Source organism: Cygnus atratus, chromosome 17 (genome assembly GCF_013377495.2).
Source record: "Cygnus atratus isolate AKBS03 ecotype Queensland, Australia chromosome 17, CAtr_DNAZoo_HiC_assembly, whole genome shotgun sequence".
Lineage (NCBI taxonomy): Eukaryota > Metazoa > Chordata > Aves > Anseriformes > Anatidae > Cygnus > Cygnus atratus.
This window is the reverse complement of record NC_066378.1, coordinates 5,736,665-5,756,930: the sequence shown is the minus strand read 5'-3', so window position 1 is coordinate 5,756,930 and position 20,266 is coordinate 5,736,665. Positions and strand designations below refer to the sequence as shown.

Here is a 20,266-nt window from a genome sequence, read left to right as displayed (position 1 = left end):
GCTTGTGTCCCCCCATTTCCCTTCCATCACCCTGACCTCCTGCAGCCACACAGAGGGCTCCCTCTGCCGTTCCTGGCTTCCTTGCAGGCCCAGGGTCTGACACAGCAGGTGTCTGTCATAGCAAGTGGCAAAGTTTGCTCCTCTCCCCTTCCAGCAGCCCCAGCTTCAGTTGCTATCAATACAAAAGTGTCTGCCGTGTTCTTCACAGACGAGAGCCCTGAACCCTTAACGCGGCCAGGGTCTTCCAGCAATAGCATCCCAAAAGCCATCAAGCCAGCCTGGAAGGGGATCACACTCTTCTACTTAACCCGGACCCCATCACGCAGAACTGACTTGATGGCATTTCCTATGTTTACGTAGCTCACGAGGGCAGCCCTTTGGCTGTTCCAGCCATTGGCCTCAGAGGACGCCTTCCGCTGAGGCAGCATCCCCAGCGTGAGCTGGGGAGCTTTGAAGACACCGAGTACCCGTGGAGGAGCTCGGACGCTTCTCCGGGCTGCGGCTGTGGATGGCCCAGCTCCGGGCTTTACGCTATCAGTAGCATGCATGAGAGTTCCCTACGAACTTGTGTGTGGACAACGCGTGACGCCAGGTCCCAGCGCTGGACGCTGCCCTGGTGCCCCGCGCTTGGCGGCGGCTCCTGGCGCTCATGCAGGCAGAGAAGAGGCGGCAGCACCGGGCCGCCTCCCTCCCTCCGCGGGTGTAAATGTTTGTACGACGTGTATAAACCCTCCTTATATATACTGTGTATATATTTATGTACCAATAAACCGCCTCTTTTCTACGTGCCGCCTTGCCTTCGCCTCAGCGCGGCCGTTAACGGCCTCGGCGAACCGCGAGGCGCCAAGGGGCGGGCAGGGCCGGCTGAAGGCGGGCAGGGCGCGGGGCACCGGGCCGGGAAGGGGCCGGGCAGCAGCCGGGCAGGGCGTGGGGGGGGGGCGGGAAGGGCCGGGCCAGGCCGGGCCCGCCCCGCTCCGGGCGCTGCCGCCGCTGGGGGCCGCCGAGCGGGAGCATGCGCGGAGCCGAGCCCGAGTAGGCCGCGGCGCTGCCCCCGCTCGCTGCGCTCCGCCGCCGGCCCCTCAGCCCCCGCCAGGCCGCCGGGGCCGCCCCCGCCGCCGCGATGATGATGATGGCGCTGAGCAAAACGTTCGGGCAGAAGCCCGTCAAGTTCCAGCTGGAGGAGGACGGCGAGTTCTACATGATCGGCTCCGAGGTGCGGACAATGGGGCCGGGCGGCGGCGGGGGGAGCGGGGCCGGGGGGGGGCTGCGGGGCCGCCCGGCTGCACGGAGCGGGACGGGGGCTCCGGGGGCTGAGCACCGCCGCCGCACGGCGGCTCGCCCCGCTCCCGGCACGGTGCTCGGCCCGCTCTGGCCGCGGGGAGCCGGGACAAGGCCGCTTCAGCACCGCAGAAACCGCCACGGGTGGAAGCGGGGGGGAAAACAAGCGTGTTCCGGCCCCACCCGGTGGAGAAAGGGGTTCCTGGGGGGCTGGGTGGCTGCTGGGCCTCTGCAGCGGGGCTCGGGGGCCTCCTGTGACAAGTGTGAGGGTTGTAAGAGCCGAGAAGTGCGAGGGTTGAAAGAGCCGGCGCTGCGGGCAGCACATCGGTGAAATCGCCGTGCCACGCACGTGGAAGAGGAAGAGGGGTTGCCTTTTCTGCCTGCCACTAATTCATCTCTTGATGAGCAACAGATACAATTAATAATTATCTGAACGTGGACGTTAAGATCAAAAAGACTCTTGTTAAGGAATAAAAGCTCTTTGTGGCAGGCTGTGAGCGTAGCACCCATCTGAAAAATTGGTTTCAGAGTCTATAAATCCTGCTGTTGTTCAGCAAGGCTTGCTGTAGCCTTCAGCACAAGTGAGGACGTTGTGCCAGGAAGAGCAGAGCTGCTGTACAGGTGTTAAGTAAGTTTGGAACGGGATTTCTGGCAGTGATCATATTTTGCATGTTCAGAGGTTTTAAAATAAAACCAAAGGCAGTTTTGGGGTGTTTGCTCTATCCAAGCAATGTCTGGATGGCACAGAGGTTCAATGTGAAAGTGACACTGTCAGAGAGCTGGGTATCTGGTTTGATTAAATTCCTACAGAGCATTGTGCATTGAAACAGCAATTGAAGTAAAGTTAAAATTGTTCAAAAATACATGTAAACAAATGTGTTTTTTTTTTTCCTATTAAATTGATTTTTGTCAATAGATAGGACTTTGTTATCAGGCTAGTGAAATAAGAGCTCATAAAAGCTGTTTTCTGTATTGCTGCAAAAATTGTGTGTTATAATGCTAAACCCAACACAGTCAATTGCAAAAAACGTTTAAAAAAATCTTCTCCTGAGGTCTGGCATCATTACAAAGAGCTGAATTCATTTCAGCTTCTGCTCAGAATTTCTCTGAATGGAATACATTTCCAGGCTATGCTTCTGCTTTTCTTTCTGTAGGTGGGGAATTACCTGCGTATGTTTCGGGGTTCCCTGTACAAGAGATACCCCTCACTCTGGAGACGACTAGCCACTGTGGAAGAAAGGAAGAAGATAGTGGCATCTTCACATGGTGAGAAGATGAGTACTGAAGTCTGAAAGATTGCCTTGAAAAACTTTCTCTGAGGTTCAGAAGCTTCTGCAACTGTGAACATCGCTTTAGATTCACGCTGCAGAGGGCTTCATCACCTCGGTGATGGAGCAGCCTGCAGCAATGGCACATTAGCTCCTGGTTCTACCTTGCAGAGAATGTGAACTGATCAAACATGATCTGAAATCAAAATGAGCCTTGTGGCTTTCCTGGGGTTGGCTGCATTCATCAAAATGCAAAAGCCACGTCTCAAAATAAATACCATTTTAGAAGAGACTTTTGTTGGCAGAGAGGGCCATTTTTGTCCCTTTTGTCAAACAGGCGGGAATGTTGCAAGGATGTCCCATTGGAAATGTGCATCTTTACTTAAATTCTGTCCTTGCAAGGACTGAAAGTTTATGGCTCCCGGAATTTGTGGTGGTACGTTGCTACTGATGTAACTGCTACAGTAAGAATACAGCTGTCTTGGTGTTATAGTTGATGGGAGACTAATAAAAAGCAGTTATATTTCTTAGCAATAGAACTTGTCATGCACTCTTCAGGCTAAGGCATAATAAAAATAAATAGTTCATTCTAGACTTATGTCTCCTTCCTCCAAGTGTCCTGGTGACCTGTTGCTCTTTTTTTTTTTTTTTTTCCCAACAGAAAATCAGCGGTCTCACAGTCCCAGGAGATGTAAGTCTTATCTGTGTGTTGTTTTTAGCTGTGCTAGAGTAGGAATCTCCACTGTGACCTTTGGTGCTGTTACAGTATACATTAATGTCTCATCGTCTTCCTCTGATCTCTCCCTGTGGTCGTCCTAATTGTGCATCCTCATCGCATGCTGAACTTTTCTTTCTCAGAACATTAAGGGACTCTCAGACGCAGATGGTTTGTGCAATTCAGCAAGATCTGTCCTGAGGTTCTCCCCCTTTTCCAAGTCTTGCTGGTTTGTGCTCCCCTGGCTTAGCTTTCATTGATGTCCAATGTGTCTGTCCAGTGACTTGCTTTTGTATTGACCGTTAACTCTCCATTTCCAACCTTGAATCCACTGAGGATTTATGTTTTTCTGGGCTTTTCCCCTCAGAAGGTTGTGAAAGAGATTTTACATCATTGTAGATGTGCAGAGCTAAACCATGTGATTGCAGAAGGCAACTCAGGGTAGGAAAAAAATGTTTTTCTCCCCTTAAATAAAAGCACATTAGATAAGCTTTAAAACTAATGTTTATGAGGATTTAAGGACTTTTTTCCAGGTGTTTTGGATTTTTTTTTTGCTAACATTCTTTTCCATCTCAAGTAAATCTCCTAGAAGAAACGAGTACGTTCTGTAAATAAGTTGCAACCTGGAAGAACTAGGTTCATCCATGATTGATAAAAGCCACATCTTAGTTCTCTGGTCGAATGTCTCCCTACTCTAGAAGCCCAGTACAGTTCCCAGAGTCTCCTGGTAAATCCAGTCTGCAAAGTAGGTTTAGGATGCTATTGTGAAGTACAGTGATAATAATTGAGAGAAGCCCATGCAATTCTAACTCTCTTGTGTCCGGACTCCTTCTGCAAGAAGACAAATGAAGCCCAAAGCACTTTTGTGTCACACACTCACACCATTTGGTAACCTGTTGTTGTCCCACCTGGCAGGAAGGGCTTTTCACTCTTCAGCTTATTAATGCCATATTGCTATGTAGTACTTTTCCACGTTAATTACTGGTATCTTTCTTGGTAATAGATCACGGCTATACGACATTAGCCACTAGTGTGACACTGTTAAAGGCCTCTGAAGTGGAAGAGATCTTGGATGGAAATGATGAGAAGTACAAGGCAGTGTCTATCAGCACAGAACCTCCCACCTACCTCAGGTAACCAGCATTGGTGAGGGCCAACATCAGAACAGAGCTGCTTGGAAGGCGTTGGCGTGGATAAGAAGTGCTGTCCTGTCCCGTTAGAAATCACATAAACCCAGGGCCTTGCCCAGGAGGATGCTTGCCCGTCTGTGCTAGCATACATTTACAGAGTTGGGCAAATGAAGATCTTCAGAATGTAAGGATTAGGTTACTGCCCACGTACAACAGGAAGAAAAACATTAGTGTTTGATGATGCAGCTCATTTTGCGATTGCTCCATTCCAACTGTAACAGATGTTTTGCAGAACACTCCGTACACGTACCGTCTGCTGGAGACATCATATTTCTCAGCAGCCCCTCTGTAAATACAGACAGAAAATCCAAATATGAACCTAGTATTTATAATGGCACACCTGGGCTCATATATGAAGAATAGTTATGATCTGGAGAATGGGCTTCCTGGAGGCTAGCGTGGAACATGAGATCTCAGTCGAACTATCATTAGGCAGGAGCTCGTAATTTAAAATTATACTATTCCTTAAATAACAGCAGTGGTGTTCAGGGTCTGCAGGTTAACATCCATTCTTCTTCTTCAGAGAACAGAAGGCAAAGAGGAACAACCAGTGGGTACCGACTTTGCCCAACAGCTCTCATCACCTGGATGCGGTGCCGTGCTCAACAACGATTAACAGAAATCGCATGGGCAGGGATAAGAAGAGGACTTTCCCTCTGTGGTAAGCTTCCTTCTTCTGAAAAGCATAGTCACCAACATGACGTACTGCCAGGGTCTGCATTTCTTCTCTAATAGATGAGGCCTATAGTTCCCTAAATTGGAGGTTCTTAGTTCAACTGTATGCCGTGAGGCTCTTCTTTACAGCAGCCATCTGTGGCTCAGAGAGGAGGCTCTCCTGTCAGGAAAATGGTCGATACGTTTCCTGATCAGTTCCTTGTACTTTCTGCTGATTTGCTAAGCATTTGTCATTTGAGGAGCCTGCAAAACCCTCTCTGCAAAGGACTGAGACTGCCTCTCATTGACATATTCCTGTAACTTTAATTTATTCGTTGAAAAAGGCTGCTTTCATTTTCCATGTAAAAGTTGAGGAAAACAGGATAAAACATTGTCTTAGAAAGGCATCCTTGTTTTATTTGCAGAAATGTATTAAGATAGGTGCATAAAAGGTGATAAACTCGCTATTGGTTGCCATAGCTTTGTACCCGTCCTGAGGAGTCTGTCTGAAGACTGGGGAGTTGGAGTATGGGGATGGTTTCCAACAAACAGCTCCTTCTTTCTATGGAGGATGCCAGATGTATCATTTTCTAGCGCAAATACTGTATTGTTGCTCTTTGTATTAGCTTCGATGACCATGACCCAGCAGTCATCCATGAGAATGCATCCCAGCCGGAGGTTCTGGTTCCTATCAGGCTCGATATGGAAATTGATGGGCAGAAACTCAGAGATGCGTTTACATGGAACATGAATGGTATGTAGGAAGGAGGGTTTCCTGAGGCTGGAGAGATACTGTTGCATTCATCACTGAGTATGAAGAGAGAACAAGCATGAGCCCCATACACACAAAGCTTTAAAGCCCTGTCACTTGGTGGGTTGTGGTCAGCTCTCGTGTCTCGTAGCAGATGCCCTGCCACTTCCATGAGTTCCAGTTGTTCCTGGATGCATGTAGTCTGAAGAGTTTAACTGGCTTGTTAGCTCCTGACCCAGTTCATCAGCTCAGCAGCCTAATGGAACTATTCTGTCAGCTGCGATACTTAAATACCAAACAATTAATATGTATGGCTCCTTTACATATGTGGATTATTAGACCGTAGCTGTGTTATCTCCATGGGGCAAGTAAAGAAAGCTGATACAGGTCAAATCCCTGTGTCGGTGTGCACGTGTACAACCCTGGGACAAAAGCCCCTTTCATCAGCAAAACGTGATGCGTTTAGAATTCCGCTCTTCACACTATAAGCTTAATTTTGTGTATTCTGTAAATGGCAGGCATTGGTGGCTGAGAAAGTTAAGTGTCTGTTTGTTCTTGTTCTGTATCAGAAAAGCTAATGACCCCAGAAATGTTCTCTGAGATTCTTTGCGATGACCTGGATTTGAATCCTCTGACGTTTGTCCCTGCTATTGCCTCTGCCATCCGACAACAGATCGAGTCATACCCAACGGACAGTATTCTAGAAGATCAGTCAGACCAACGAGTTATTATTAAGGTAATACAGGAAAGCAGTAGAATGAGAACCGAACCAATTGCATTTCTCTGGTTATGTTAGAGGGGAGGAGGAGTACAAAGGCTTCCCTCAAAGCCAAGGAGCTCTTAATTCCAGTCCTGTGTCCAGATTAGATTTTGTCCTTTGTATTGAGAACAAGACCACACTAGCAGATTACTAAACATTCATGTGCCAACCCCTGAGATGATGAAAGAGTTCATTTAAAGCATTGTGGTTTCCTTTGTAAGAACTGAACCTTGGTGACCAAAGCTGAGTTGTCTTTGTTACTGAACTTAAGAATTCAATTAAGGAGCTCTGTAGATGTAATGAACTAGGATTTACTTCTCCACTTCTCCAGCCTCCACCTCCTAAGTTAAATTACCTTTGACAAACTATTGCAAGAGATGGAAACAAATGACTTGTTCTTTCCTTGTCTCCAGCTAAACATCCATGTAGGGAACATCTCCCTTGTAGACCAGTTCGAATGGGATATGTCAGAGAAGGAGAATTCACCAGAGAAGTTTGCCTTGAAGCTGTGCTCAGAGCTTGGTCTGGGCGGGGAGTTTGTCACTACTATTGCCTACAGCATCCGAGGACAGCTGAGTTGGCATCAGAAGACATACGCCTTCAGGTACAGAACTGTCACCTTCCTAGCAGGGGTGTGGATGTGTGTTCTTACTCGTGGCTGTTAGCATCAATGAATCTTGAACAGCCGACCTGATGCAGAAAGTTAAATTTGAAATTGGTCCTTAGGGCTTACGCCCACTCTATCCTCCTCTACTTTTTTTTTCCATGGCAACAGTGTTTGGCTTCTCACATTCATGTGCCCACTGGCTCATAAAACCACGTTCTTTTTAAACAAGTTTATCAGATGAGAAATGTAGGGTGCAACTAAAGCCCTTTTCTTTCTTGGGCATTTTGTATATTTCATTATCTAGAGATCTCCATAGAGACAGTATCATTTAAAGACCACTGCTTGTGCAAAGTTAGCAGTGTAGACAGTTTCCTTTTTTCCTCAGTGTTTTGGGTGGCTGTCTGCCTTGAAGTGACTGTGTCACACATCACAGGATGGTTAGATGTTACTGGTGAGGTACAAGAGGCACGTTAGAGCATCGTGTACTGTTTGTATGAAATAGGTGGACTCTTCTGGATAACAGGAATGCAAGTGGTGGATCTAACCAAAGCACTCAGAACATTAGTGACACTTGTGTAGTCACATCTCAGACACAGTCCTCTCTCTGGTTGTCACTGGCTGCCTAACTGGTGAACAAATGAAGCAGTTTGATCTAGCACCTGCTGTGTTTTGTTCTAAAGTAGAGCCTGGTGCAGCTCAACCAGCCTCTGCTTCTGCTCAAGTATCTTTTGGTGGGGCATGTCAGTGAAACATCAGCTTTTGCCACAGAGAAAGGCTGTTGTAATTAACAGTGACAGAACACCTTGTACCTCCTTCTTCTAATGTATGTGAATGACCAGTGCTTTTCTGTTTCATGAACTCTGCCTGACTTGGGTCATATGCTCTCTCAAGCCTTGGTATTTTGATCTAGGGCAGACTGACACTGCAGCTCTCTACCGTGACTGAAGTTAAAGTTGGCTTGATCAGAGGCTGTTCTCATAGCTGGAATGCAGCAGTGTCAGGTTTGATTAGTCAGCTTTGTAACTTGTCTCCTAATAATAATCATTTCCAGTTGTGCCGTGCCGTGTTCTGTGGCAAGTTACTGTACTGATGTTATCCTCCATATGTTGCTGAGTCTGCAGTCTGTAAATATCCCTTAATGCGTGCTGGCGGGTTTTTTTTGACCTCGCGCCATGGTGTTACTTGAGGAAGTTTGAGAGTTCAGCAAATGATGCATTTGCAGAGGTGGGGGAAAGGTGCTGTTGACACCAGTTCTGAAGAGGTCGATTTAAGGAAACTTGCTTCTAAAATGATCCCCAACGTGGTTCATATGAGACAATGGAGAGGGGCTCTTGACCACATGGAAACTGAACTCTTAGCATAGAGGTGGGGAGGTGACTTCTGCGTTGCCATCCATGACAGCTGATTGATATTTGCAGATCCCGTGTGGGATCACATCACCTGTAAGAGCAATGGGTATGTGCTCCAGAGAACTGATGAGGTAATAGATGGCAATGTGATGCCTTTCCTGTGCCACTTTCCTGTGCTTTTTCTCCTATTGCAGATACCTGAATCCCAAAATTAATCTGTGTACATACTTAATTGTTGGGGGGGCTCATTTCTCCCTTTGTATCGATCTTTCTAACTCACGGCAAGTAAGGTTTTATTCAACGCTATCCAGGCTCTCGCAGGTGTATCAGATTAATGCCAACTTTACATTATGCTCTCTAAAAACATATATCCATCTCTAGTTGCTAAGGAGTGCTTCAATTTAGGGGTAGTTGAAATAGGTAGATTTCAGGCCTTCTTTAGCTTGTTGCAGTATTGTAAAGGGGGAGAATCAAAAACAGGAAGAAGAACCCCAAAAGAACAACATACATAGCCATGAACTGTTCAGAGGGAAAAACACTTAATTTAAGCCTTGTTTTGTGTCATAGTACAAACATGCCCTCTTATTCCCTCTTTTTTTCCTGCAAAGGAGTACTTCTGAAACCTTCCTGTTGATTAATGATATTTGGGTTTTGTGGTTGGTTAGTTCCTGAATTCCCAAACCACAGGAGTGGGGGTTGTTCCGAAGTCATTCCACCGATGTAAGGAAAGGGTCTGCTTCAGATATATCAAAAGAACCTTAATATCTCCAGGGATTGGGGGTTTGTGAAGTCATGAGCCTCTTAATCATCTGAGGGAAGAGGTGAAACTCTTGTTTAGTTGAACTCCAGGGCTGTCCTTTCAGCTGGCCTGCTCTGTGCAAAACAAAGAACTTGAGAGCCCGGTGGAAGTGGCAGGACAGGAAGCAGGCAGGTAATGATGCAGGTGGGATTTTCAGGGGGATGGTGTGCTGCAGTGCTTCCTGCCTCGTTGCTGACTTGTTCCTAGGGGCAGCACACAGTGCTTCATAGCCAGGGCTTTGCCTTCCAGGCCAGAGTGATGCTCCCTCACACACCAAGCCCACTTTCCTGAGGAGCTGCCCTTCCAAAGGAAACCTGGGTATTGGTGTGCCTGTGACGCTACTGCCACTTGGACTCCACTCTCCAGTGGAAATCCTGCAGCTGACAGGGCATTGCAGTCATTCTGCCAGCACCTCTTGTTTAAAAAACCAATGGGGGGGGGTGTAGCTCTGTTTCTTTAGAGGTTAGGAGCTGAGGGAGGATTTTTCATTTTATGTCTGATTCTATGCTACAGAAACGTGGATCGCTTGCACATAAGCAATGCTCACAAGGCTAGCTTTACAGCCCCTATTTAATTCTAGTGGGTGCTCAGCGCTGAGCACAGTAAAAGAGGTAGAGACCATATTACCAAGTCAAGATCTAGCAGTTAGTCTGGAATTTGTAGCATGTTGTGGCTACGATGAATTTCCTGGATTTGATTGTTGCTTGGTGGACATCCACAATCCTGGAGGTAGATCTGACTATAAAGTTTCCTTCCAGAATCAGATACCAAAAGCTTTGGATTAATTTTTTGTTTAATAGCTTTGATATAGATTGTCTGTTCCTGTGGCGATCAGCATTTGAATTCCTTCCTGTGGCTGAGACAGCCATGTGTGAGTGCTGAAATTCTGCGTGGAGGCATGTCCCTGGGGAAGGATCTGGATCTTGCACACACCTGCGGGAGGGCTCCTCGTACACGCACACTTGTGCAGCTCAGGCTGAGCTGCTTTCTAGAATTCAAAGCAAACATTTACATTCTGAGGCTCCTCTGTATTTATGCTGGGCTTCCAGCTCCACTGTCAATATTTGGGAAGCTACTCCTGGTCAGTTCCTGTTGACTTTTACTGAAAAGTGGCTAATGAAGCAGTAAACATTTTTGTGCATGTGATAATACAGCTGTTCAGGGCAGACAGATCTCTGAGGAGCAATCTTGTGATCTGGGACTGAGCTTTGTGCTTCATTGGTCGTGCTGGGTGTAACCACAGTCTCTGGTTGCAACAGCAGGTCCTAAAAGACAACCCCTTCCATGGCAACTGGGAGAACAATCCTTGTTCTGCTGTCAGGTTTCCATTCTGCCAGGCTTCCAGAAAGCCAGACGTGCCAGAGAAGAGCTGTTAGAGGTGTACTAGGCAAACTGCAGCTAGGAAGTGAGAGTTAAGAATAGCAGAACTAGATGGAAGAGCCCCCTTGACAGTACCTGCTCAGCTACTGCTCTGGGAAAAGTGCTCCCCGCATCAATAAACAGATAGGAACATTGCCTGTGCTGTGTTTGAACACTGAGCAAGGTACATAATGGCCTTAATGGGAGTGAAGTGCTTCAGCCACAGTAGCTTTGATGTACCCCCTCTCTTGTGGTTATAGAGAGGTAATAATTGGTCTCCCAGAAACTTCAGGCTCCACCGGATGGTAACTGTCTGTCCCTGGGGTACTTCTGAGAACCAGACTGGGCTAAGTGGGGCTAAAAGCGAACGCTGAAGCCTGAAAAACTTTTAATGCCCTGTTGTGCTTGTGTCTTGGATCTGGGCTGATAACCCAGAGGTAACTGTGACCACTGACAGATCTTGCTTTGTTGCCTTCTGCCCTGCCGCTGCAGCGAGAACCCTTTGCCAACTGTGGAAATTGCGATTCGCAACACGGGGGATGCTGACCAGTGGTGCCCTCTTCTGGAAACCCTCACAGATGCTGAGATGGAGAAGAAGATCAGAGACCAGGACAGAAATACAAGGTGCTGCCACTCGTTCAGACAGTTCTCATTCTGGCCTGTCTTTAAGACAGAAGTTAAAAGCTTTGATGTTCGTCTCTCTTCTGAGAGCCAACTGGCAGGATTTCAAACTCGCACACCACAACAGAAACTCATAGCCTTTTTGCTTCAGGATATTAAACTGTTATCACCTCACTCCACAAATATTTAGCATCTATTTTAACTATCTCCTGCTTGAAGGAAAGTTTCCTTTTTTTTTTTTCTCCCTTGAGCTCTCTGCTTGTGAGGGGGATTCGTCTCTGTAGGAAGGCATTCATCAAAAACACTGGAGTTTCGTGCACTCTCATGCTAACTAGCATCCTGCCACAAGGCTTCCTTTTATGTAGGATAAAGTGCTGTTTGATGTAGGAACGGGCAAGGTCCCAGCTCCGGCCTGATTGATGTTGACCTGTTTGTCAGCATGGGAGCACTTCCATGGTTCCAGGAGGAGCTCTGCTTGTTGTAGAGACCCACTAAGCAGTGTTCAACAGGAAGTCAAGAGCACTTGCTCCTACTTGGTTGAATTGCTTTTGGCAGGTATAAGTGAACTGCTAGAATCTCTCCAAAAGATATGTTATGGGAACAGTAAATGTGCTGTCTCAGCTCTTTCTCAGGAGTATTTTTCTGCTGATGAACACATTCAGAATGGTTTTGCTTCTCAGCTATGGCTGAATAGTTCTTAGTAGCAGTTGGTTTTATCCCACTTAATGAGCAAAATTGCCCTAAAAGCTGTTGCTGAATAGTGTCGTAGAAGGGGCACTCTTAAGTGACCAAGGAATTCCATCTGGGCAATAAATCTAAGGAGATGACAAAGCTGTGGTAACCTCCCCAAAAGCATCAGTTTTAGTAAGACTTCACACGACTAACACAACACTTACTGTACCTCTTTCTCTCTTCCTAGGCGCATGAGACGTTTGGCCAATACTGCTCCAGCCTGGTAAACTTCCTGTTGTGACACTGGTGCTCTTCCTACAGACTTTATCCGTATTCCTCTCCCCAGATGGATCTAGGATTGGCAGGGGTCTTTCTGTCCCTGATGGGGACACACATTCCACTTGCCAAGAGTTCCCAGTACTGCTGACTTCTGCCCCCATCCCCTCCACCTAAATGCCACGTACCAGGAACGCTGCATTAGCACATGATCTAGCTGAGACCTGTGGCAGCTGTTGGAGCCCTTATATACCTGTGTGTGGACAGTGTAAAGATTCTTTTGTATAGGTGCAACATGCACTATTAGGACAACTTTTTAAATAAAAGGAATGCATACTGCTAGGTTGAGTTCAGTAAGTTTTAAATGAGTGGTGATCTCACACTGGTTTTGTCCTGTTACAGCAACTGAGCAGTCCCAAGGCCTAATAATAATGCTGAACACCCACATGCATTCAGTTTTCCTGAAGCATGAAGGAAACATTTTCTTCAACAGGTAAAACAGTCTGAAATGTTTTTGCTGCAGGGATAAAGTGATAATGAGGCTTGGAAGATGCAACTGACTCTAAAGGATGGGTCTAAGCTGTTGCCCTACTTGGTACAGCCTGCAGTGAACACAAGCACCAACTGCCTTAATTGACAGTGATAGAACAGTTTGTGACTCAGTTAAGGTAACATTAATTTCTGTCAGCCACTAGCCTGGTGAAGTGTGATGTTTCCAACCCTTTTTTCTGTGAAAACTGCAGCTGGAAGACCGCATCTATGAACTGGTACAGAAGTCTGCACTCACCAACTGAGACTGCAGCTTCTCTTCAACAAGTGGCTTTGCTGTGGTCACTAGCAACCCACATAGCTGCCAGTTACAGCACGCAGTATCCAAAACAAAGTGCATGGTCTTGAATACCCTTAGCACTGCAGTGTCAGGATTTTGCAACCCTAGGAACAGCCTGTTTCCCTGGAGAGCTTAAAACAAAATTCATTGAACTTTAAAAAAAAAAAAATCAAGCTTACTTAAAAAACTAAGAATCTGTGTTGCTGCTGCAGTACACCAGTTCTTTGATGGAGTTCCTACCCTTCACTCCAAGGAACTGACAAGCATTGCAAGCAGGGCAGATCTTGCTGGCAGCCTGACAGCTTCATTCAGGCCTTTATGATAAAGCCAATCAGTTTTACGATACTTGCTTGTCCACCCACACTGCTAGCACAGTCAAAATCTGTTTTCTGGCTTTAATTTATCATGTTTAGACTCAAGTAATGCACAGCCAGTTCTGATTCCTGGGTGGGAGGGAACTTCTTCCAGATATCAGCCTGCAGAAACCAAGAACCTGTAGTTTAACAATTAATATTATTGCAGCCTTAGCCTAGACTTCTGGGCCAGAGTGGTATGCTATCCCTTATTCCTTATTGCAGAGGGTGAAAGATAGTTCAGTGCATGAAACAAAACCTGGAATTCCTGCTGCCTCCCATGCAGAATGTGTTTTGCCTTGTGGACATTAAGAACTTGAGTTCTTCCTGAGAACACTTCAGCCTCTTTTTGTTATGATCAGGTGCCTCTTCTGCAAAGAGCCTCTTCAGGGAATGTGATCAAAACAAGTACAAAACTGCCATAGCCTTAAACCTAGCATCAGGCGTGCATTTTTTGAATTGCTGTGAAGCTTGCGGTTAAGTAACCCTAAACTTCACAATGCAGTATGGACAAAGACACACAAGGATGAGAGCTTCTGTTGGGGCTTATGAGCACCTCCCTCTGCTTCTCAAGACCCAGAGAAGCTGTGGGAATTTCCCCTCCAAGCAGCCAGAGACAAGACAGGAAAGTCCAGGGGGCCAAGTCCCAGAAAGATGAGAACAGCCTGCTTTGTCCAAGTATCACAGCTACCAGGAAACAGCTGGGAGCAGCTTTCCCACCCTGTAATTACAGCTCCTTAGTTTAATCCTAGCCCCCACCAAGCACAGTCCAGCTTCTACATCTCACAGCTGCAGTTCTGCAGACCTTACAGACAAAACTTTGCCAGGGGCTGAAACACCAGCTGTGCATTAGGTCATGTGCAAAGCACACAGCAAGCACTTGTCTAGTCTGAGGCCACTTAGCCCCTGGTACCTCTCTGCCCCCTAGAAAAAAAAATCACCATCTGTATGCTGCTTTCATCCTCTTCCTAGAGGGAAACGTAAGTGCAGCAAGATAGCTTGTTCAAATTTTTCACAAACAAGCTGTTTTGACGGGAAGCCCACAAAGGAGGTGAGAGTGGGGTGGCTGTGATTTAATCCTTTGCTACAGGGCTCCTGTATCATGTTTACCTGGATGCTGGTTACTCACATTTCTGTAGCTTTAGCAGTGGCTTGCAAGCAGGCAGCTGAGCAGAGAGCACGGCTAACAGCTATCGTAAGATACTCTGCAGATTTACTCAAGCTTCTGAGGTGGGGTAGCAGCACACATGCACTAACCTAGCAAGAATGATCAAAATCCATTTAGTCCAGCTGTTATGTTACAGACTAATTTGTTTAGTTTCTTCTAAAATTCAGAGGCTTCATTCCAGAACTAAGAAATGCAACAAGAGTGGAATTACGGGCATGTTCAGGCAGCCTTTTTATTACTGGTGTCAAGTGCTTCTTCCAGTCACTGACTAGAACGAGCTTCCAGCTCTGTTCCCTGTCCCTTTTTTCCAGGCATCCCTTTCTCCAACCAGACCTCACTGCCCTTCTAATACTCTGCAGTAATGCTTACAGCAGAGGGGAAGAACATCTTACAGCTAGACTGAATCTTGCCCACAAGAATCAAAAATAAGTAAGAAACATTTGAGCAAGCAGCCTGGCAGTTTTGAGCTAAGTCCTGATGAGTACTGGGACCTAGCTACCTCCATCCCTGGCAGAAATGGACACACAACTGAAAAATAAAGACTTTAATGTAAAGACTTTTTGGAAAAAACAGTGAAAGAGGGTGGAGGACTTAGAGAGATGGAAGAGGCTGAGCTGCATTCCACTACAGCAGGTTTTCCTTTGGGGACCAGGTTCTGCTTACACTGCGGTGAGAAGTACTACTTGGTCAGAAGCCCACACAGATGTCTCACAGCAGTGAGAGCAGAGATCAGTCTTTGTACAGAGGACAGAAGTGACTTGGCACACAGCAAGTCAATGAGTAACTGGTTTAACGCCCCGCTTGATACTTATGCCCCACCAGGTAACAGGAGCCATGGCATAAATTCCAGCCCTTGTCCCTAGGACACCTCCACAAGCGTTCATCAGTTCTCGTGTGCAGAGCTCTGCAGAGCCGCTTGGTACGAGAGGACAATGGGTTACCCACACAGACAGTGAAACAGGACACAGCAGAATGGCGGCAACGAGTATTATTCCAGTGGGATCTGGGGCACAGCGTAAGCCCAGCTAGGAGAGAGGAATCTGGCCACATAGAGGCGTCCTCTGTGTTACTGGGGGGGCTGCTGGTTCAGGTCCTGGTCTCCAGGCTGATTTTCCAGACGATCCTCAGGGAGGGGGTTATAGTTGGGATCCTCTTCGGGTGTGTCAAATACCATCTTCCTGGCAAGGGACGTGCCCATCCCACCAAGCAGGCAGGTTAGGAAAGGGAGCTGAGGACAAACAGAACCCCCAGCCCCTCAAGGAACATCCCAGCCCCGACACAGCCTGGCTGCACCCAGCAGCCCCTGGCCTGCTGCACAAGCACCAGCTTCTCAGCAAAACATGCAACAGCAACGGTACCTCAACCTCAAGGACAGCTGTGATCCCTAGCATGCAGGGGAACATGTTCTGCTTTCTTAAACCACAGGAGTGCTTTAGAAACTTTAGAAAAAAATAAAGCAGAACTGCCTGCGTCCAGCATTTCCACAAGCAGTAAGAAGGCTCCAGTTCAGCTAGCAACACTTTCAGTACCAGCAGCTGCTTTATGTGCCCTGTGTACACATGTGTAGCATGCAGAGTGCCAGGGCTTGCTGCAGCAAAGGCATATGCTGTTGAGCTGGGCTGCTACTGGCATGCATTTGGGTCCTATGGCTTAGCACAAGGCAGCAGAAGGAAGAGTAACAGCCAAAACAAGGTTATTCCACAATGCAACAAACAAGTTTGCTATTGAAGCAATGCAGCAAACCCAAGAAAACAAAGGACAGCTTTACTTACAGAAAGCTGGGAGTTAAAAGCAACTTCTTTCCTCCAGGCTGGTTGGGGAAGACATCTTCCAAGAAGTAATAGATGTGACCCACTGCAATCCCTGGGGAGAGATGCCACCCAGGTTAGGCCCAGCCACACCTCCCTGCCCTGTAGAACTGGAGCTGCTGGGAGCTTACATGAGACAGAGCTCCAGGAACCCCTCGGCTGGGTACCCACGCCCCAGCTCCCTCCAGATCCACCTGCGCTGCAGCACCAGCAGCCTGGCTGTTTGCTGTGATGGTGCTTTACAAGGGTGCAGAGGCAGGTGGGGCAGAACCAGACACAGCCCCAGAGTTGGGCTGAGCTCCCCGCACCCAGCTTCCGTCCTGGGTAGGACACAACAAGACGCGGGTCACAGAGCTCAGCCAGCTCACTTGAAAAAGCCCACATCTCAAATAAGATGAAGCCAAGAGCAGAACTGGCAGCACTGTGGAGTGCCCTCATCCCCAGCTCCCACCTGCTCTGACTTACCCAGCAAGTCAATGATGATGGAATTGCCCAGGAGCAGAGAGAAGCCCATCAGGACCCAGGGCAAGAAGGGGGCCTGGAAGTTAAGGAGCCCGAAGAAGTTCATGCGAATATAGGGGTTCCTGCGACTCCACACGTACACCAGCATGATGGTGAAAGCCTGGCCCAGGAAAAACAGGCTGGCAAAGAGACCAAATAGCTAGGAACTACCGAGTCAAGGAAAAACCTACCCTCCAGGCACAGGATGCACATGACTAGGAAAGCCACAGCTAAGCCAGCAAGTCAATGTGCTGGACATTGCCCAAACCTTTCCTGGGCTGGCTGAGATGTACCAATCCCCCCCTCACACCCCACTTCCCTCCCTGCACCCCAGAACAAGACACTCAGCAGTGGCATGTCCACATTGCTCACTCCTTAAGCTGCTTACTAGGGCCATCGGAGGCCAGAGAGCTCAGTGACTCTACAAAGTGACCATACAAAGTGACCACCATGAGTGGCCTTCAGGGACAGGCCTTCACTCTGTTACAGCACCTGTAAGCTGGCTCTGAATACAAGCCACAAGTGGGTGGGATCCCATCCAGCACCACCCTTCTGTGGAAGAATTTTAGGAGAAATGGCTCTTGCCATTCACAGCCCTCTTATCCTGGACACAAGGCAGTAATCAGAGCCAGAAAATCCCCATTGTAGTTGGGCTCCAAATCCAGCTAAGGCCAAGCACATGGCCGCTGCAGGCAGCTGGACACTGAGCAGGCAACATCCAAGGATGGCCAGCAGCACTGAGAGCTCACACAGCTCCACACAGAGCTCTGGGGGGAGAGCAGGACTTCAAGACATCTGCGTAAGACAGCAGCAAGACATTCAGAAGAGGTTGTATGCTTGGGAGGGAGATATTTTCCTCTATCCAGACTATTTTGTCTTACAACAGGGACATGTGATAGCCTCTCCAGCCAGCGACAGGTTGCCAGGACAGACGGCTGGGCTTATGATGATCAGCATGCTGAAGGCAGATGGCACATGAGCACCCTGCTCTCTACACTTGCAGCTCCACGTTCTCCATTGCAGCTATGGTTCAGTTTTCTACACCCACCTCATGCCCATCATAGCATATAACACTATTCACAGTGTCTCAGAAGAGCCCAAAGGGCCTCAGCCAACTCAAAAGGATACTGTCATAAGAAACCCTCCGAAAAGGAACATGAAGACAAAGTCAGCTGTCCTTCCACGGAAAGAGCCTTCTTCTAGCATGCGGCAGTACCTGTACCTGAGGGCAGGAGAGAAGGGAGGGGTTGCAGTATAGGAAATTAACAGCTGGCCACCCCGTGTCCCCAGCACGACTTAGGGAATCAGCCAGCTGCAAGCTCTCGTCACAGGAAGCCACCAGCCAGCTGTCCGAGCCCCGGAGCACAACACAGCAAACTCCACCTCGCGCTGCTGACCGCAGTGGAAGAAAACAACAGCTGCCGTGCTGCTGCCAGCCTGCTGCAGCTGGCCAGGGCTCAGCCCCAGGACTGGGTGCTGCTCCCCAGCACGAGCTGCAGCCACCCACTGGCTTCTTCTGCCTTCTGGCTGGGGTGGCTGCAGGCACGCCCATGGCAGCCTGGGGAATGGCTTCAGCTCAGACCCAGGGGGCTGAGGGAAGTCCCCATCCCCAGCGGGCTGCCGAGCCAGATCAGCCCGGAGAGGGAGAGGGTGGGGGGATTACACCTAGGCCAAGAGAGCAGGGAGCTTCACTGCGACCAAAGGATACAGAAATATCATGTTGAAAAAGAAACTGAATCCCAGGGGCCCGAAAAAGAGGAAGTTGGTGACCAGCCTCCAGACCTGGAACAGAAGAGAGAGGGGGAAGAGGAGGAGGGCAGGCCGGGGGGGGGGGGGGGGGGGCTGTGCGGGCCCGGCAGCCGGCACCCAGCCCCATGGGCACCCCCGGGGCCTCCCCGCAGCCCCCGAGGCGGAGGCCGAGCGGGGCAGGGAGGCCGCGAGGCCCCCCCGCGGAGCCCCCCGCGGGCCTCACCTGGAGCTTCCTGAAGATGAGGTCGGGGTTGAAGTACAGCTGGAAGGGGGTGAGGAGCTCCAGCTGCTGCGGGGACACGGACACGGACGGAGTTGGCACCGCCACCCCGGGCCGCCGCCGCCGCCGCCCCCACCACCCGCCGCCCGCCCCCGCCCCCCTCACCACGGCGGCGGTGGTGAGCACGCAGGCCGTGGTGTAGGCCCTGGTCACGGCCGGCACCCCCAGGTACTCCTGCGCCAACCCCGCGTAGGCCATGGCCGCACGGCCCGCACCCGGCCCCGCCGCGCGGCCTTTAACGCCCCCCCCCCTCCCCTCCCGTCACCGTGCGCACGCCCCCGCCTCGGCCAATCGCGGCGCGGCAGGAGGAGCGGGACGGCCAATGGGAGGGCGCCTCGTGCCGGCTGGGTCCGATGGAGAGAGGACGGGGTGGGAGGGGAGCGGGAGGCTGGAGGAGGGAGGGGCTGGGGGATCACGTGCGGCCGAGGGGGCGGCCAATCAGCGGGGGGACGGGGGGCGTGGCGGGGGCGTGACGGGGGCGTGGCCTCAGAGCGCGCGCTGCACGTGGCGGCGCGCCTGGCGCCGCCGGGGCCCGGGGGTAGCGGGCCGGGCCGGGCAGCGCAGCGCAGGGTGCCTGCAAGAAGCCGCCGGCACGGTGTCAGCAGGGGGGGGAGCCCTCGTGTTTGCCAGCACCTCCCCCTGACTGCTGCTCGGTGAACAAAACCCAGCAGGACGGTGGTACCACGAGGTTAAAGCAGCACGGAGTCACAGGGTCATCGCGGCTGGCAAAGCCCCCCAAGCTCACCTGGTCCCACCACCCCCTACCACCGCTGTCACCGCTGACCCGCGTCCCCCAGCACCACGTCCGGCCTCCCCCTGAACGCCCCCAGGGATGGTGATGCCACCACCTCCCCGGGCAGCCCGTCCCAACGCCTGGCTGCTCTTTACACTGGGGAGGAGGAGCAGAGGAGCCAGGTGGCACACGAGGCAGGGGCGGGTCGCTGAGCACCCCGGTGCTGCGGTGCCCAGAAGAGCGCTGCAGGTCCGAGCTGCGCTGGGGGTGCTGGGAACGGAGCCCAGGGGGAGCGTGGGCTTGAACTGCAGCCGGGGGGATGCGCTGGGCTGTGCTGGTACAGCCTTTTGGTGGGAGCTCCAGCAGGTGAGAAGGGCCAAGCTTATTGGGAAGGAGAGCTGCTGATCAGGGCCAGGAGCTCTCAAAGCGCTGCCTGGATTCGTGTGGCTATTTCAGCCCACGTGTCCCACGGCCGCAGCTTTGCGCCCTGGTGGTGCACAGCCCCAGCAGATGGGGCAACTGCAACCGAGTGCAAGAACAGAGAGC

The 20,266-nt window shown here is 50.0% G+C and overlaps 2 protein-coding genes across 5 annotated transcripts; one reads left to right on the top strand and one right to left on the bottom strand.

Annotated features, from left to right (window-relative positions):
* Positions 1-985: 985 nt before the first annotated feature.
* On the top strand, positions 986-12,652 carry SMARCB1 (SWI/SNF related, matrix associated, actin dependent regulator of chromatin, subfamily b, member 1). The gene is made up of 10 exons (XM_035556818.2): positions 986-1,213; positions 2,433-2,544; positions 3,208-3,237; positions 4,265-4,394; positions 4,975-5,112; positions 5,732-5,859; positions 6,426-6,592; positions 7,030-7,220; positions 11,223-11,354; positions 12,271-12,652. The coding sequence occupies exons 1-10, from the start codon at positions 1,121-1,123 to the stop codon at positions 12,308-12,310; spliced, it is 1,161 nt and encodes a 386-aa protein (XP_035412711.1). The 5' UTR covers positions 986-1,120; the 3' UTR covers positions 12,311-12,652.
* Positions 12,653-15,622: 2,970 nt separating this feature from the next.
* Positions 15,623-19,255, bottom strand: LOC118252958 (derlin-2). 4 transcript variants are annotated; one of them, XM_035556819.2, is made up of 8 exons: positions 19,093-19,255; positions 18,931-18,996; positions 18,667-18,740; positions 18,342-18,350; positions 18,087-18,180; positions 16,923-17,118; positions 16,422-16,512; positions 15,623-15,827 (listed from the first exon to the last, which is right to left on the bottom strand). In XM_035556819.2, exons 1-8 carry the CDS (start codon positions 19,183-19,185, stop codon positions 15,716-15,718), a joined length of 735 nt encoding a protein of 244 aa, XP_035412712.1. In that variant the 5' UTR covers positions 19,186-19,255; the 3' UTR covers positions 15,623-15,715. The 4 variants fall into 4 exon arrangements, with proteins under 4 accessions (XP_035412712.1, XP_035412714.1, XP_035412715.1 ...); XM_035556821.2 differs by having other exon boundaries at positions 18,931-18,993; XM_035556822.2 differs by lacking the exon at positions 18,342-18,350.
* Between the last annotated feature and the right edge of the window lie 1,011 nt (positions 19,256-20,266).